This window comes from Ricinus communis, chromosome 1, assembly GCF_019578655.1.
Source record: "Ricinus communis isolate WT05 ecotype wild-type chromosome 1, ASM1957865v1, whole genome shotgun sequence".
Classification (NCBI taxonomy): Eukaryota; Viridiplantae; Streptophyta; class Magnoliopsida; order Malpighiales; family Euphorbiaceae; genus Ricinus; species Ricinus communis.
Window position 1 is genome coordinate 11295626 of NC_063256.1, and position 19007 is coordinate 11314632.

The following is a 19007-nucleotide window of genomic DNA, read 5'->3' on the forward strand; positions in this document are numbered from 1 at the left end:
TTTTTACTACTTCTTTCATATTGGGATTAAGTCGTCGTTGTGTATCTCTAATCGCTTTAGAATTGTCTTCTAAGATAATTTTATGCATACACAATGTTGGACTGATCCCCTTAATATCAGAAATTCCCCACCCAATAGCTTTTTTAAGCCTTTTCAATTCTGTAATGGTTGCCCCTTCCTCTAAAGGAGAAAGATCAGAGGCTATGATCACTGGATATGTATTCTTTTCTCCTAAGAAGACATATTTAAGTGTGTTAGGCAACTCCTTAAGATCAACCTTAGGTGGTTCATCAATAATTTCTGATTTGCTTTCAATGGGTGAATCTAAAGGTTCAATAGTGTTTTCATCAGGTAACACTGGAATATGTTCATCTAACTTATCATGTAAGTCTAAGACTTCTTCATCTAAACATTCTTCATGCTTTTCCAATGTTAATGCAACTTCTAACTTATCATCCTTATCTTGTAAATATGTTTCATAAACAAAATAATCCATGCAATCAATATATGAACATTCATCAATTGAAGTACTAGGAGATATAGTTAGAGAATCAAACACTTTAAATTCTAAGGCCTCCCAAGACCGCTATAGTCGACTTCCCATTGTGCACGTCAATAAGTGTCTTGGTAGTTGCCATGAAAGGTCTACCAAGAAGTATTGTTTGCTCCTTATCCCTTGCTGATGTACCTTCCATGTCTAGAACCACAAAGTCAACAGGGATTATCAGTTTTCCTACCTGAATCAGCAAGTCCTCCATTATGCCTCTTGGATATTTAATTGACATATCAACTAGTTGTAGAGACATGGTGGTTGGCTTCGATTCTCCTAAGCCAAGTTGTGCATATGTTGAATATGGCATCAAATTGATGCTTGCTCCCAAATCCAATATGGCTTTAGCAACCTTTTTGTCCCCCATTGTAATATCAACGGTAAAGCTCCCACAGTCTTTCATCTTAGGAGGTAACTGTTGTTGGAGAATTGCACTTGCTGTTTCAGACACCATAACTTTTTCATTGTTTCCATATCTCCTCTTATTGGAATTCAGTTCCTTAAAGAACTTAGCATAAGCTGGTATATTCCTGATCACATCCAACAAGGGCAAATTAATGTTAACTTTAGAAAGTATATCAAAAATTTCAAAAAATTGCTTATCCTGTTTGCTTTCTTTCAATCTGTTAGGGAACGGAATATGAGGCTTATAAGGCTCAGTTGCCTTATGAAACTCAGGGCCTGAAAACGCCTCATTGTCTTTCTCTTTCTGCCCAAGATTAGGCTCTATTCTTCCTTCTTTTTGTAAACCTCTTTCAGTTATCTCTACATCAACTAGTCCACCTTCTTTTGATGTACCTGCGTAAGAAGAATCTTTTTCAATTAGATGTGTCTAAATAAGTACTCGCAAGTGTACGAACCGAATGGTAGTTCGGGTAAGCTCATCACGAGGTCGATCTCACAAGGAATTGTAGAGCATATATCATAAAGACCAACTATCACACAAATTACTGAAAGTAAATATAAACACTCTAAGCCGATGTTTTGAGAATGATCTTAGTTTAATAAAAGAAATTAAATAACCAGAAAGTAAATATGCAACTAGGATGATTAATATGAACTATATGATAAAATAGTATTTAGTCTAGCTTTTACTTAGTAATCCCCTTAATTCCTTAAGCCCTAATTTAACAAATGAGATGGTGATGTGCCTTTTCCCTAAGTTACTTAAGCTAATGATGCAACTTAGGTTTCTTAACCAACATAGATTAAAGTAAAGATGATGTCTCTAATACTTTTAACCTAAAGATTTTCATAACACATATTACTATTGAATTGATATGATTGTCAATCAATAATAATAGATGAAACTAATGAACATATGAAGGAAAAGAAATCATTCATTAAACTCAAAATATATAAGGTTCAAACATAAGTAACAAACCAAACTAAACATTTATGAGACTTAGCCTAACATACTCAATCCAACAATCATTGTAATTAAATAGAAAGACTTAAGATTCATAAAACAGAAAATTAAAACTCCCTCAAAGTTCAAAGGGCTCTTCAAGGAATGAAGAAGATTGATCATCTTTCTCCACGTCTTCGAAAAGCTTCTCTGATTCTTCCAAGAGTGATCCACGCAAGCTAGTAAGATGTCAAAGATTAATTGAATTACTCCAGAATTTTCTGCCTAGAATAGAACCCTTGTCTTCCAGAGATTCAGTAGTTGAAGAAGTCCCTCTTCTAATTCACCTCTACTCCTTGTAGAGATTCCCTTTTTCCAGAGTTCTTTCCTCCCCAAACAACTCCTTTAGTTTATCCCTTTATTGTCCTAAACAAACTAAACTACTCAAAAGATAATTATCTACTAATTACATAATAATTATTTAAACTTTTCTTTTTGGGTCTTAGTGAATTAAGCTAGGCCCAAACTTTTAATAGCCCACATGTCTGATTCTAAGCTAGGCCCAAACTATTAATAGCCCAAGTGTCTGATTCTCGAGCTTTTAATAGCCGCAGTCCAATTAACGCCCATTAGTGTGTTTTAAACTCAAATTCTCCTTTTTTACATTATTTCCTGAATTTAAACAAGAAAAACTAAAGTGAGGCAAAACACATCTTTATACCATATTATATATACAATTTAGATCGATCATTAATATATAATGTGTCGAAGTATAATTAGTTATCTTTAAATAAAAAATATTTTTTAATAGATAGATTAATATATAAAATTATAAATATACATCAATTTTAATTTTATATTATATTAAAAATAAATATACATATTAAAAATATTATTTTAAAAAATATCAAATATTAACATGTCAGAAATTAAGCCGTGCCTTTTTGGGCTACCTATGTCCATGTGGCTGTGTATTAATGATAAAGAAACGAAAAATATTTTAGATATAACAAAATATAATTTTTTATCAAAAAAGAAAATGGTTTTTGTTGGCTATATTGCTTTATAAAATAATGTAATTAAATGTTAAAAGTACTAGAAAAAAGAAAATCCTACCCGACACGAAAGCGCACATCTTAACAACAGGGGAAAAGGTGCATTTTTGCCCTTAAACTATTTTTAGATGCAAGTAAGTTACTGAAGTTTTAAAACTTGTAATTCAAGCCCTTCAATTAATAGAGAAACTAAACGGTGTTAAATGTTGAGTCAAGTCCTCTAACTCGTTCCGATTTCAGGCGAGTCAACTCAGTCCTAAACTGAGGAGCACCTTGTCTTGATGATGAAGGTAAATGCTTGGTTGCAACTAGAGCAACACAATTATCAATGTATTTTTTGTAAACATTTTCAAATCTCTAAAGCCAATAATAAATTTTTCACCAATTTGATTGTGGCTACTTCACTCTCAAAGATGGAGAATCAACAAAAGGTCTTCATGAAGTATTTGTTGTACTAGGTCTTGAAAGGATTTAACTGTAACTTTACTAAAATGATTTGCTTTCCTCTGTTTAAACACAAAAATAAATAACTAGAGATAACACCAATATACCATCGCATACAGCTATAATAACAACTACAATCTTTGATGATATTTTTGCTATTTTTCTTTTTTAGTAAGCTTGAATGATCTAGTGATAGTAGAGCGACTACTAATTTAGGATTGAACTCGACTAGAGTACCATATGAATTATTCAACTTGAATTCTCAAAACCATTCAAGATCGCATCAAGATATATTGGTTTTGATTTCATATTAAAGCGTAGAGTATCATCACAATTACCTTGAGAAAAATACGGATATCAAGAGCAAAGAGAGCAATAACGATCCAAAAGCTATGGGCCTATTTATTTAGAGAAAATTATATCAGTATTTTAGAAAGATTTTCAGATGAAAACAGAAAATAGAACTTTGTGTTTATTTGTGGTGTTTTTCAAAAATGAAAATAGAAAACAATTTTTTTTTGAAATTATAAATAAACTTTGAAAAACTTTTAAAAATAAGTTAACATGTTTTCTATATTTTTCTTTATGTAAGAAGTCACTTGTTTTCAAATGAAAACAATTTTTTTTTTTACTTAATCTTAAGTCTACAATTTATACTTAAAACATTATCTAAATAGAAAATAAATGGTTTTTTTTATACAATAAACATGTTTTATAAATTTTACATGAAAACTTTTATTTTTCTTAAAAACTAAAAAATGAAAATAGATAAATTCTCTAATATGTTTTAACATTATGGCCAAAATGGGCTGCTACTTCTATTTCAATTCATTTTGTTCTCCTAAAATTAAATATCCCCATCTTCTATTCTTATTATCTATAATGAAAAAAAGGACACAAAGAGCTGAATAAAATAAAAACATCTATCAACAACTTATCAAATTAATATGGACTAATTTGAAAAAAAAGAAGGGAAAAGAAATGGTCTTAACCATGAAACAAAAAAAACCAGCACCAGAACTGGAAAATGAAAAAGCCACCCACTTTCTTTCTTGCCTAGAAAATAAAACGCTTAAAAAAATGCAAGCAAGAAAAAGAAAAACTCATACCTGCAAAACATTGACTATAGAAATGGAACCCACCTTCAGATCTTTTTCCCTCTTTAACGTGCATAGATAGAGGATCATACTTAGTTGACTCGTTTGAAATCGGAATGAGTTAAATGACCGAATTCCACATCTAACACCGTTTAGTTTTTCTGTTCGCTGAAGGGCTTGGATTACAGATTTTAAAACTTTCAGTGGGTTATTTGCATCTAAAAATACTTTAGAGGCAAATGTGGCCCTGGCTATAAACGTTATGGGTAAAAATGCACCTTTTCCCTAACAACAAATCGAAAATCAACATGTAAAATTTATATTTTGATCTTTCCAGATTTACCCTTCTTTCAAACCAAAAAATGACTTTCTTGTTGTTATCGTGTCCTTGCTCTGTCTCTCTGCTCGTTTAGCAAGCCATTGACAACCTTTCTTTGAACTGGAGTCACGAGCACAGTACTCACCGATCCGAACTGTAAATACCGGTTTCTGTTTGGTCAACGGGAAAATTGAAAGATAGAATTGGAAAATTTCAAGTACAAAGGGAAAATGAGGTCGTCTTCTGCTCCCGGTAGAATAAATATCGCTACCAGTGCTCAAAAGATCGATGTTGATAATCGGATTTCTCTCCGGTTTTACTACCGAATCGCTGATAATATTCTAAAGCAGGTACAGCTCCTATTTTTATTTATTTGTTTATCTATTTTATCTATTGCTTTAATCATTTTTAATATTAGGTTAATTTAGTATATTTCTATTAGGGGTATTTGATTGTGGTGTTGATTATAGTGTAACCAGTTGTGAAGTGATAGTTATATTTCTACATTGTCTTTGTGAAAATTTATAATTTAGGTTTTAGTAGCTGAAGTATACATGATAATTGATGATTGATATGTTTATTACATCTACCTGTGCTTTTTCTCTTTTTGCTGAGGCAGCTTAAAAGTTGTATGCAATGCTCTGAAATTAACGGTTGAGTGTTGACCAAAGTTATGGATTTCTCATGGGTCCTATATAATGCAATAATACCAATTAGCATTTTGCCACTTGTTAAAATATTGGATCAAGAATGTGAAGTGGATAAGATAAGACTTAATCTGATTTGAAGAGTTTATGCAAACATTTATAGTAGGAGGCTAAGGCTCGCAAACTTTCTACTTGACGTTGTTGCTTTATGAAAAAACACTAAATCATTCCTTTAATGTTGTTACTGCACATGGACAAAAGCAATGTGAATATGTGCTACACAAACACATTCCTGAATCCTGATACTGCTAGTAAAGAGAGCTATATTTTAGCTCCACTGGGCTTCAAGCTTCTGTGAAGTCTCTTAACGTATCATAATCGATAGAAGGCTATTAGTTTTAAGTTACTAAGTAGATTTTCTGATATGACAAAAGGTTCGTCTGGGAATACATACAACCTTAAGGTGGATTAGTTGTTTTTTCAAATTCTTGTATCAGTTTGGCTAATTGATTTTGCTTTTGCTTCATTCCTATGGGGACCTGGAATGATCTCGGCTGCAATGGGTGATTTAGTTATGAGTTTGGTGGAAAATGACAACAACCTGAAAATATGAGCTTCAACTTCTTGTAATAATCATGAAGCTTTAAACTAAAACACGAGTCTCCTTGACTTATGATTTTGTATCCATTTTAGAAGCTTGATGTATTAAAGCTTCAATGGCTGATTGTGGCAGGACCAGTTGTTAGTTTTAATTGCTAGGAATAATATTCTACATAGTTGGAATGGTCCATGATGGTTCCTCTTTTGGTGTTTAGCCATTTTGCTTTAAGGAGATTATGACTTGATTTGCAGTAAAGAGGTTTTAACTGGACATGATCTCACAGAGGCTGTCTCTTTTCTTTTTGTTTACCAGCTTAAGGGGTTTTTCGGTTTATTGTTTTTGAAAATTTTCATATTACTCCATGTAATATTATGTTGGTAGTTTGGTGAATATCTTAATTCTTTTAATCCCTTAGAAAGGGGTTCATCTCAAAACAACATAAAAAATATAACTAGTTGGAACATAAGCTAAGTTTTCTATCTGTTTGACGTGATTGGTTGTTGACATGTAAAGAAAGTTGCAGTTTGCTTATTTTATGTTTCAGTGCCTCTAATATGATTATCAATTATACATGATTGCATTCCTATGCTCTCTTAGAGCATTGGGTGATTTCTGGCTTAGTAGCTTTTCATGTTTAATCACGGTGCACTGATCTAACATCTCCTTTGAAATGGGAATGCATTTTAATTACTTATTGCACATAGCAAGCACGATTTGTTCTTTATTTTTCTTCTTTCTTAGTTAGCCATGAATAACGATGCACCATAAAGCTACTATGTGCCCCTTTGCAATGCACTTTTATGTTCCAAATCCATCAATATTGATTTGTTATGTATGTCTTTTACCCTGCAGGCGGACATCTTTCGAGAAGAGAAAAATATTATAGACCTTTATATTATGCTTTTGAGGTTTTCAAGGTGAGAATAAGAGGTGTGAATTTGGTGTAAAGCCTGAAGAGGGGTGGCGATTTCATTTTCTTTTTCAACTAAAATGATAAGTTGTTTCAATTTGCTTCCATAGAAAAAATGATGTAAAAGATAACATTTTACTTTTATTACTTTACTTCTTTTGCTTTAGCTTGGTATCAGAAACGATACCATGCCATCGAGACTATAGGACATCCCAACAAAGCAAGAAAATATATTTGAAACAGGTAATGTTTGTTTTTTCTTTTTTTCTTTCTCTTTTTTCCCCTTTCATATTGATTCTAGTTCAAGGTTTGAGGTTCCATTTGGATTCAATTCATTGCTGTAGAAATTGTTGAATGCTGTGAAGGAGTTGGAGCAGTTGAAGCCAGCAGTGCAGCAAAAGATCAATGAATTGAATAGAAAACATACACATCAAGTAAATGGGTGGGGCTCTGTGAATCAAAATGATTCGTTAGAGTGGCCTCCTGTCAAAAAGAAAACCTTGACTGGTTATGATGCTGGTGCAACAAAGGTAATCTATAGCTTTGTAGTAGTCACTACTAGTTTCTGGATTCAACAATTTGATGCTAACTCTTTAGCTGGGGAAAAAAGCTCTTCTACTAGTCTATCTTATTGTACTGCTGCTTTTCTTTTCCGCAATTAATGGAGGTAATTATCATTTTTAATACTATTCTGCCTTTGGCAGGCAGTGATACCAGCTGCACGAGAATTTGTCTATCATGGTTCAAGAACTCAGCAATTATCATATGCTAGGCCAGTGGGGGAGCAGTTCCGGAAAATGTAAGTGTTTCATTGTTTTAATATTTTGATGTGATTGTCCCTCAAATAGAAGGTTTTTCATCTCACAACTTTTCATGCACTTGAGACTGAGCGTTGGAGAAATTGGTAAAGTTGCTCCTTCTGTGACTTGTAGGTCATGGTTTTAGGGCATGAAAATAGCCTCTGCTAAAATGCAGGGGGAAGGCCACATACATATATGCTCACCCTTTCCCTATCCCTGCACTAGCCGGGGAGCTCTTTGTATACTATTTATGCCGTGTTAACTTGGAGTGTGCTGCTACCACCTTCACTTATATTTTCTTCAAATGTCTGAACAAGACTGTTTGTAGATATTATAGACATTCTATTAAGTACCTTCAAATATCCTGGGTGATATGATAAATTTTGATGCATTTTACTCTGTACTGGAGCTTGTGAATAACTTTCTGATTTATAGCTGACAGTCAGTTTATAACATTTGATTCATTAAAGATCAACCAGGAGTCCAACTGTTAGTTTGAGAACTCTAGCCAAAGTTTGCGTGGTTGCTTGGTTGGTTGACTTGTCCAAGCTCAGCTTTTTAGGCAGGCAGAATTTAAGTGTTTTTCTTAACGGAAGGGTTATATTTGATGATAGACAATCTGGTTTGAAAGAAGGGCATGAAATGAGCATATAATTCCAAGAGAGATCTATTTTATTTCTTCTCTTTTCTGAGTGGAATTCCCTAATGTTACTTATAACTATGATAATATTGAGTTTATCTTGAATCATTTATGGTATTCTTCAGTTTCCTATACTTTCTTCACAAAGTTTGTTGCTTCTTGCAGGTCTTTAAACTTTCCACAACCAAAGGAGGAGACTCTGTCCAGACATTCTATACTGGGTCCAAATGGGCTTCAGGGGCAATGGCAACCACCTAAGAGTGATAAAGGAGTATGGTGTTATGCATCTTTTTCATATGGTTCTTTGTGCAAAAACTTGTTTTGACTTATTTCACTTACATTCAGGTCTGGTATCCTAGCAACATAGACCTCAGTCCGGTTGAAATCCCTAGGTTCGACTCTTCTCTAGGTTTCAGAAGCACTTTTTTTTTACAACAATTTTGAATTTCAACACATATTCAACTGAATCAGAAGGAAATTTGTTAAAAAAATGTTTTATGAAGGCATTATGCGATTTGCGAGATGCTTGATCTTTTTTAAAGTTTAGTCTTTTACTTTGCCTTTTTTTTTTTTTCCTGATGAAAATCCTGCGCTATTAGATTCATTTTATTTGGTGGCTCTGCATGTGAAAACAGCCTGCAGCAACCTACAGAAAATGGATTTGCAGTGAAAAAGGACTCCAGCAATTCACAACCACATAACTTGCAGCAGTTCGAAGAAAATGGACTCGCACTAAAATTAGATAGTAGCAGCTCAGAACTCGAAACATTAAGTTCACAATCAGTTCTCACTGTGAATGATAATAGTCAGACGAGCCGTGTTGAAGAACTGAGTCCGATGATTTCTTTTGAAACAACAGAAACCCCTGTTCAGACAGATCTGATTAGACAGCCTTCTCCTCCAGCTGTGCTTGCAGAAGTACAAGACTTAATACCTGCAATGTCTCCCCAAGCTACTGAAGCAGAAAATAAAATGGACATTTCTTCACCTGATGATATTGTCCGTTCTGAATCTCCCCTGCAACTGCACATTGTAAGCTCAATTTTTTTTTTTTAAATTTTTTTACTCAGCTTTAATATCTCTTTCGAGTATTCTTTAGTAAGAATCTTTCTAATAATGCATGTTATTAGGGTCAATCGATCCCTTTGTCTTTTGTCCTTTTATTTCATTTCATCTCTATTTTGCCAGTTTGGTTTTTGAACCTAACCATTTGTGACCTACAAATCAATCCCAGAATAATGTGAAAGAAAATAAGCGTGTTTGGGAAGGTTATGTAAGCTTGTAAATATTCCAAGGCTATGGACGCATTGTTGTTGTAATATGAACTTGGAATTCTGGAGTGTGACGAAGAATTTATTGCTTGTGGCAAATGCTGACAATAGTTTCTCTTTGCAGTCGACCACAATGATGGAGAATTTCATGAAGCTGGCAAAGGCCAATACTGATAGGAATTTAGAAACTTGTGGTGTCCTAGCTGGTTCACTGGTAAGTTCTAATCTAAAATTATGTTTCTTAATCTTCACAATGTACAATATTGATGGTTTAATCATTTATCACCTTTTGTAGAAAAACAGAAAGTTCTATGTTACAGCTCTTATCATCCCAAAGCAGGAGTCCACATCAGATTCAGTATGGCAGTTTCACAACTCAGCAATTGTTATTTCATCTTTTCCTGTCATCAATTCTGTAATTTTTATCTAAATGTGTACTTTCTGATCAGTGTCAGACCACAAATGAAGAGGAAATATTTGAAGTGCAGGATAAGCGATCTTTATTCCCCCTTGGGTGGATACATGTGAGTACCTCATCTATAATGAAAATAACTGTTTTCTGGTTTGTCATTTCTGGTATGCTCGAAGTTTTGTGGTTTATCAAACAAATTTCTATTTAGCTGTTCGCTTCGTATAACAATGGAAGTGTTCTTCAATCAATGATCACTAGCTTTTGGTTTGAGATCTTCTCTAGCATATATCTATACTCGTCATAGGGCCAAAGCCCAAAGGCCACTGTAATTAATGTATCTTACACATAACCACTGATGTTTGATAGTTTTTGTTTAATCTATTGAACACGTGTAGCCTCCCATCTTCATGCACCACGACCAGGATATGTCCCTAGGTTTTCTTTTCATGTAATTGATAATTTGTGTCTAATGGCTTTGTGTTGTGAGTCTAATCTGCTAGCATCAGCAGATAATTTTTAGGGGAAAATACAAAAAATTATCGTGTGGTTATTTGTTTTTTCATTTAAAGGTATGTGATTTTTCTCTTGTCATTTTAGGATTTGTTGTTTCATTTTTTTTTTCACTCCAGAAAACTTTTACTGTTATTTATATTATATTATGATATTAATAAACATTGATTTCCAATAGTAGAGTCATTTCTTAAGTTTTACTATCACAATAACTAAGGAGATACTCTTAAACATATTATAAATTTATTTTAAAATTATTTCATCTTATTCCTTACAAAATTAAATACATATTAATATTATTAATTTTGAGTTCGTTACAGTTAGTTGTATGATAAATTACTTGATAAATAAATTTATTATTAAAATTTTAAATTAAATAAGATCATAGAATTTTAACGATATTAGTCGAGAGGGTATTAAAGTGAAAAGAAAATGAAACCACATACCCGAAGATGACAAGAAAAAATCACAGATCCTTAAATGAAAAAGTGTGTAACCACAAGGTAGTTTTTTGTACTTTCCATTAATTTTTTATGTTATATTTTTCTATTACACTTTGTTTTTCTTCTTACTCATTGGTTTCTTCATGTTGCAAATTACAGACGCATCCTACACAGTCTTGTTTCATGTCTTCAATTGATGTTCACACCCATTATTCGTATCAGGTAATCCCTGTAAAACTTATGCTCGTAGCAGAGGAAGTCCTATTGCCTCATGTCCTTGTTGATTATTCATCTGAAGTGGTTGATTTTGGCTAAATTAGTTGGAGCTAGAAATTCCCTAATGTATTCGAATCGGGCATATTTTAATCTATTGTTAGTATCTTCCCATCAGTCTTCTGCTTAATTGTATGTCAAAAATTGCAGCATGAAATCTGTGTCCGTTCTTTTTTCTTGTCGCATATTTCCTTCTTGCAAAGGACTATTCTAAAAACATTTTCTCCACCCTGTTTCTGGTCCTTCATTTGCCAGATGAGCTCTTCCATTGTGTTTGAATTGGGTATTGGTATATGATCTTATAGTAATGACTTGCACTACAAAAGCTAAGACATTTCTATGCTCTCGTTTTCTTTATTGTTCACATGCATGCTTGTTCTTTCTTCAGATTATGTTGCCAGAATCCGTTGCCATTGTCATGGCGCCAAGAGATACTTCAAGGTGACCATTATTGTCATATAAAAGACTTTTTTGCCATATATTTCCAACCTGACCATTCTCAATCTTTCCATGTTAGCAGAACCCATGGCATTTTTCGGTTGACAACCCCTGGTGGCATGTCAGTTATAAGAAACTGCCAGCAACGTGGATTTCATCCGCATGATCAACCTCCAGATGGTGGGCCCATCTACAAGACCTGTACAGATGTCTATATGAATCCCAACCTAAAGTTTGATGTCATTGACCTTCGGTGATCTTATATGTGCCATTTTAATGGCTGATGTTTTGGTAATGCAATTGTTCATAGTCATCATACAATTCATTTATGGCGAGTGGCTTTACCATTGGTCCTTAAATTGTAAAAATTCTTGCCTTTTGCAAAGAAGAGGATATTAGTACATTACAAGTGCCTGTATACTAGTACAAATCAGTCCATCACTGGGAACTGAAAATCATACATTTGAGTTTTCTGACAAGCAAATTCTCTCAACTCGAGATCTTGTAACCAACCACCTAGTATTTCGAACGCATCATTTCCTGCGACCCAATGCAAGAAATGCACTCGGTGCAAACGCAGACTCGGGTATAGTACTAATCTCAGCATGTGCATATGCAGGCATACACATAGGTGCACTCGTCAGGGATATGGAATCAGTACATTATTGGAGAAGGAAAGCAGTAAACAAACGTGGATAAATCATGAAAAATAATTTTGAGTGATGTCAAAGCAATCTCACGTTCCAAAGAGCAAAAGCAAATAGGTTAACAATCTCCACAAAGCATGAGTTTATGGGGAGTAACAACTTTTGGTGGGTTGGTTGGACGCTTTAGGAATGGGTATATCTTTTTCTCATCCGACATGCATCTTTTGGGATTACTAGTCTAGTGCCATTGAAAATGGTCCCTTCTCTATTTTCCAAATAAGACTTAGAAAATACTTCAACCCCCTTGCAATTGGCAAAGCTTTGTAAGGTAAACAACCTTTTCACGCCCAACAAGCATCCTATTTGTCTCCCATCTCCTTTTCAGCTTATTGCAATTTGCAATTCTCTTCATGCTTCAACTGTCGGGAAAAGCATCTTGAAGTGTGCAATACTTGCACCACTCGACACTCAGCCCACCACATGGATGGTCATCATTTTCACTAATTTTTGGCTACATAGGATGCTTATGTGAGATATACAATAGATGCAAAGAGCAAGGGAGGTCTTTAATTCGAGTCTTTCGGTCTATCGCCCCAGAAAACCTCGTTGGAGATGGTTACTCTCCATTGTGCCCCATGTTCTTGCACAAGCATTTGGCCTCCTACATAGAAAACTAAAACCTAAGATCTTCTCTCAAAAAACCTTAAATTAAGGAGTTCAAACTTTTGCAGTCGGGTTGTGAAGTCCATATGAGTGCCCTAAAGATTATTTATCACACAAGATGAAATTGATGGTATTTTGACCTCATTGGAGGTTTACTAAGACAACCACCCAAAAATTTGCCATTGATCACGCATGGAAACAGCCTGTGCTTATTCTTGAATGAACGCTTAACCTAGCCTAAAAGAATATATATATATATAAACACTTATCCTGCCACTGCTTACGAGGAAACGCCAAAGTGGGGGCTCGTAAAGAGGTAAGAGAGTGAGGTATGGAACAAGAATGGGGGCATTGGTGGGGAAGAAGGTATGAAGGACATTTTTGTTAGAATTCTGAGGGAGGGGACTCTTTATTTTCTTTGTCCACGTGCACATATCTGACAAAAACGGATTTACATGCATGTTAATTACTCTGATATCAGGATCAGGAACAAATCAAAGATAAGTAGGAATGGCTGTTAGGTAGCTTCTTCCTCATAAATGTGACCCCCACCTCCCATGCCGTATTGTTCCCTATCACCTGTTTGATTTTCCTTGTAGACATAAGTGGAACCGTGTTTCTTTTAAATCTTGAAATTTAGAGGGTTAGAAGTGAATGATCGATCTTGTCTTCATGGTATAATAGAGCTATATTATATTGCGGAAAAATGAATTTTAAGTCTTTCAATATTTTAATTTTATTTTATTGAGTTTTTTAATATTAATTTTATTTCATTGATTAATTCTTGATGTAAATAAAAATAAAATTATAAATTCTCAATAGAATAAATAAAAATCTTATGAAATATGTATGAAAAATTCTTAACCTAAGAAAAAGTTAAAAAATTCAAATATTCAATAGAATAAAATAAAAATTTGAAAACTAAAAATATAAAATTAAGAATTTTAAAAATTAATAAAGTAAAATTCTTTATAGTGATACATTTGGAATCGAATAAAATTAATGATTATGAGAATGTTATAACTTAATGGAGATTTGAGTATTAAAATTTGTCTCTCGACTTAATACTTAATTTTGTTAGGCAAAATGCCAGCAACAGGAAATAAATTTTTTTTGATATATTGTCATATTATTCAAATAAAATTTATAAGACAAAATAATAATATAGTAAGAAAAAACATAACATATCATATATATATTTAGAAATATTCTTTTAAAATGAGATTTAAATATTTATAATTTATTATAATATAGAGTTTATTTTTATCTACAAATTGTCTAAATTGGAATTGTAATTTTGTATGACTATATAAAAGTAAAGATGGCTAAATATTTATAAAATTAAGACTTTTTATCGGTGAAATATTATTTTTTTATTACGATTTGTAACTACATATTTTTTTTATCAGAAAAAAATTATAAAAATATTCTAAATTGTCAAATGACGAAACCCCGAAATACTTGTTTGTACTTGTTTCTAAAATTTTAAGTCGTTTAATAATGTTATATACTTTTAAGATAATTTGAAGGATGAAACTTCACTAGCTTTTATCATTTGCCAAATCAAAGTTAATAATGAAAATACGTTAGATCTTTTTATTCGGATTGATTTTAACGGTCAATTAATGGGTAGAGAACATCTTTTTGGAGAGAATATCCTACATTAATTCTAAGCCATTGACATTTCGACGTCATTAATCTTTTTTTCTTTTTTCCTTTTTCATATGACAATAACATGGCACATTGTCAATGAGAAATTTACATTAGACAGGGAAACCTTCAAAGTATCTCCTTCGATATTTGTGTCAGCAATGTTGTGGAAGAAGAAGATGGATGCCATGTTTATAAGGCAGAGTGCAAAGTCAAAAGTGTTTTTCAACTAATTCAAGTATTTTCTATTCTTAATTAATTAATTAATGCTTACATAGTCATTCAAATTAAAAAGTGCATGTTCCTGAAGAAAGAAAACAAAGCAAAGGGTCCATTTCTGAAATTAAATTATGCAATTTAATTGCATTTGGTTCGAATCGGCATTGATTTAATCTCATTATGCATCTCTGGTTTTAGTTCACACGTAAGCATATCGTTTTTAATATGCATAAAATTACAAGTGGCTAATAGTAGAAGAAATGATGAAGGATCAAGGACAAGTTCAAAGATCTACTCATGGAAGAATTTCAAGATCTATGAAAAGCATGCAGTAAAAGTATTGGCAGATTATTAGATTATGAAAGAGCAGTACCATTTGTCTTATCAAATTTATATATATATAAGATTTCTCTATACAATTCTAATTTATATAAATAATTAAAAATTATATATAAATATATCGATAATTTAAAATAATAAAAAATATATTAAAAAATTAATTTATTTAATATAATACTGATTGATTATCTATAATTGAAAAAATAGATTTATAATTACATATCAACATAATAATATTTTAGCAAAACCCATGGAGTGACTTATTGATCTTAAACTCTTGACTTATGCTTAATACACAGATTAGGCTAGCAATTAAGAAACTAAGGCTGTCTAGACACAAGAGAAACTTCAAGAAAAGTTTAGAAATGGTGTTAAGTTAAACAAATTAAAAGTGACTAAGATGAATGCATCCAAATGATGCCAATAGGCCACCAAAAGAGCTTATTGATAATTAGTCTTGTGAAGTAGCTAAAGGATCAGTTCTTTTACAATTGATGTTTTGTGCCCTAAAGATGTAAATTCCAGAATAGAACCATGCAAATTAAATATTTTACTATTCCAAAAAGATATATGGTTTTATTCACTTTTCCTTTTAGGTTAAATTGTTATTTTTATTTATAAAGATTAGAATGGTCTCACCACATCCTTGGATGGTGTCTACTCCAATCTCTCTGTATATAAATTTTGAGATATGAATAATTTGTATATAAATATTATATTGATGTGAAGAGTTTATATTTATTATATAGTTAATTATTAACAAGTTATTTTTCGATCAAATAATAATTTTAATTTTAGAAAATAGTATATTTAATTATATTATTAAATAATAAATTAATTCTCTTTTTGCAAAAATAGTACATTAATTGTATTCTTAATATTAATTAAATATAATTAATAAATCAATGCATAAAATTCTTTATCTATATATTTATTTTTAATACATATTAAAATTCTTTTTTAATATAGATACTTATTTTTAGCACAAAAATATTATATTTACAAATATGTATAATTAATATTTTAATTAATAAATTATTTTCCTAGTTAAAAATGATTCTAATTCTAAAAGAAAATGTTATAATTAGACTTTTATTAGCATATTAACTATGAGCTAATTTTTTAATTAAAAACACTTTTTAATAATAAAAAATAGTATATTAATTATATTTGTAGTGATAATTTTATGTAATTGTTATTTTAATTATTAAACAGTTTATAATATTCTTTACATTTATCGCATTAAAATATTTTAAAATATTAAAAATTTTATTAAAAATATCAAAATATTTTAAATCATTATTATCTTTAAATTATAGTAATAATAATAATAATAATAATTAAAAAAACCACTAGTTACGTGTTAATTTTGAATTTTGAACATTTTGTATTAGCAGTTGACATATCAAAGGGTTCTTTACAAACCAAAACATGTTTTCTTATGCAAAAAGGAAGGAGGCCCAATTATAAAAGACAAAAATAAATAAAATAAATTGATCAGCTACCAGACAATTTAAATTATTAGCCAAATAGATTGGTTGAAAAGAGAATTTGAATTATTTGAATGAACAATCCAAATGAATTGGTCCAAAAAAGACAAAGGAAATGTTCTTTCACCTTAACAACACAATAAAAAAAAATAAAACAAATTGAAAATTAAGAAAAGGGTAATTAAGAGGAGAAAAGAAATCTTGAATAAGAACAAAGGAAGCTTTCAGTGGTTGCTGCTATGGCAGCCAAAAAGTCAATTATGTGGTGAGAGGGTAATCACTTCTTCTCCTTTTTCTTTGAACTTTCCAAATTTCTTTTTACAATACTATGTTACTACTATTCATTATTTATTTTTTACAGGCCTAATCCTTGGGGATGTGCTTCATATATTCAAGAAATTATTCCATGAAAAACCTATGTTTTTCTAGCACCAAGAATAGGGACATATCTTGTCCAAGCTAAAGAGTTTACTCTGAATAGTCCTGATAAATTTATTTTTACAAAAGAAAAACAATAACATCAACCATCAGCACTCATTTGTTTAGATTCTTTAAATGATTCTTTAGGCTTGAGACTTCAATTTCTAAAAGTCCTTTTCAAGAAAACTCTTGAAGAACTTTTCTTTATTTTCTTTAAGATTTCTTTATGATTCTTGAGTGTAGTTTTTCTTTGCCCTTAATAGAAGGAAACAAGTTCTCTCTCTCTCTTTCCCTCTCTATCTTTCTTCATGATCTCACCAAAGTTATTGCAAAACTCTTCAGCACTTTTTTCTGTCATGTAGACATCTCTTAGCCCATAAAGTTTTTCTTTCTTTTTTCTTATTTATTTCTTGTCCTCTTTCTTGTTTCTTAATTCACATCTCTACTATTTCTTTTCCTGTGGCAGACAACTTCCCCTCTGCATTCTGCAACATTCTTCTGCTTTGATTCTTGAAATTTCTTGGATCCACTCACTCCTGCGGAAAATCTGTAGTTTCTTTATCTTTTTTTTGGTGGTCCTGCCTATCCTTTGAATTTCAAGAATTTTCTGCTTCTCTTCTTTGACTTACAAGTCTAACAGAACTTTATCAATATTCTTCTTAGCCCGTCGTCTTTGAATTCTTTTAGCTATTCTCTTTTTCAATATCCACTCTTTCTTGAACTATTTTAAGTCTTTTGAGATCTCTCTTAGTCCTGATAACCTCCTGTTTTCATGCAAGTTTCTTTATTGCTTCCTTCTTTCTTTCTGACAGTAACCTGAAGAACTATAGGCACCAAAATATGTGCTCACAAACAAGCCCTCGAATATCATTCTCCAATGATCTTAGCCAAGACGATGATATACCAATCGATCGAAGGGACACAACCCTCCTGGAATCGAGTTGTGACTTCGAATTCAGCATTTGCAGCAGTATAGACCAATATTCTTCCTTAGCAGATGAGCTTTTTGCAGATGGTATGATCCTTCCTGTCCGAGTTCCTGAAACAGGTTTTTCTCCTCCCAATAATCGAGTGCACAGATATGATGAAGTTTCACCGAGAGTTTCATCACTTCCTCCTCTTCCTTGTTCTTCTATTAATGGGGGTAACTCAAAGAAAGAAATTATGGTTCTGAATTCAGAACTGGAAGAAAAGACTCAATCCAGCAAGTCATTCTGGGGATTCAAGAGAAGCAGCAGTCTTAATTGTGATATCAAGAAAAGTTTATGCTCATTGCCACTTCTTTCGCGAAGTAATTCAACTGGATCAGTGCCAAATCCTAAGCACAAACCAACATCATGTAAGGATTTAAGCAAGAACAATTCACAGAAGCAACTATCAAGGAAGTCATCGGCATCGCCACCTGCTTCTTCTGCCAGTACTTATGTGTATGCTTTGCCACATAAGCCTCCATTGAAGAAACATTACGGTGGATCTCATGGCAAGAATAATGGTCTCAAGTTTAGTCCTGTGCTAAACGTGCCACCTCCTTACATTGCTAAAGGAGCTGCAAATCTTTTTGGTTTGGGATCTTTTTTTCGCAATGGAAAAGAAGAGAGCAAAAAATGATTGTTCTTTCTTGACGAAATTTAGTGATTATTTTATATGACAGATGATGTGAGTTCTTATTATTAGCTTAATTCTACATATGATGTTAGATGAGGAAGAATGGATTGGATAATATTTATTTTATTTTATTTCATTTCGTTTATCTATCATTATTAATTATCATGAGAGAATTTAAATATGAGCTCCTCAATCTCATAAACGAAAATACTAATC

The 19007-nt window shown here is 32.1% G+C and overlaps 3 protein-coding genes across 3 annotated transcripts; 2 read left to right on the forward strand and 1 right to left on the reverse strand.

Moving 5' to 3' along the window:
* Nucleotides 1-560: 560 nt before the first annotated feature.
* On the reverse strand, nucleotides 561-4570 carry LOC125369750. Its single transcript, XM_048372710.1, has 2 exons — nucleotides 4507-4570; nucleotides 561-1348 (listed from the first exon to the last, which is right to left on the reverse strand). Exons 1-2 carry the CDS (start codon nucleotides 4568-4570, stop codon nucleotides 561-563), a joined length of 852 nt encoding a protein of 283 aa, XP_048228667.1.
* A 273-nt stretch (nucleotides 4571-4843) lies between these two features.
* Nucleotides 4844-12270, forward strand: LOC8277656 (AMSH-like ubiquitin thioesterase 1). The gene is made up of 14 exons (XM_015728069.3): nucleotides 4844-5163; nucleotides 6914-6978; nucleotides 7139-7214; nucleotides 7316-7501; nucleotides 7676-7770; nucleotides 8577-8682; nucleotides 8757-8803; nucleotides 9047-9443; nucleotides 9807-9896; nucleotides 9978-10040; nucleotides 10132-10206; nucleotides 11207-11269; nucleotides 11709-11761; nucleotides 11841-12270. Exons 1-14 carry the CDS (start codon nucleotides 5044-5046, stop codon nucleotides 12013-12015), a joined length of 1611 nt encoding a protein of 536 aa, XP_015583555.1. The 5' UTR covers nucleotides 4844-5043; the 3' UTR covers nucleotides 12016-12270.
* A 4906-nt stretch (nucleotides 12271-17176) lies between these two features.
* On the forward strand, nucleotides 17177-18891 carry LOC8277655. The gene has a single exon (XM_002533653.4). It carries the CDS (start codon nucleotides 18027-18029, stop codon nucleotides 18792-18794), a length of 768 nt encoding a protein of 255 aa, XP_002533699.2. The 5' UTR covers nucleotides 17177-18026; the 3' UTR covers nucleotides 18795-18891.
* The last annotated feature ends 116 nt before the right edge of the window (nucleotides 18892-19007 follow it).

Coding starts and splice junctions, on each gene's coding strand:
- LOC125369750 (XM_048372710.1), bottom strand. CDS start 4,570: ATGCACGTTAAAGAGGGAAAAAGATCTGAAGGTGGGTTCCATTTCTAT. Junction 1,349..4,506: donor CTATAGTCAATGTTTTGCAG/GTATGAGTTTTT, acceptor CTTCTTACGCAG/GTACATCAAAAGAAGGTGGA.
- LOC8277656 (XM_015728069.3), top strand. CDS start 5,044: ATGAGGTCGTCTTCTGCTCCCGGTAGAATAAATATCGCTACCAGTGCT. Junction 7,771..8,576: donor GGGGAGCAGTTCCGGAAAAT/GTAAGTGTTTCA, acceptor TGCTTCTTGCAG/GTCTTTAAACTTTCCACAAC. Junction 11,762..11,840: donor GCGCCAAGAGATACTTCAAG/GTGACCATTATT, acceptor CCATGTTAGCAG/AACCCATGGCATTTTTCGGT.
- LOC8277655 (XM_002533653.4), top strand. CDS start 18,027: ATGTGCTCACAAACAAGCCCTCGAATATCATTCTCCAATGATCTTAGC.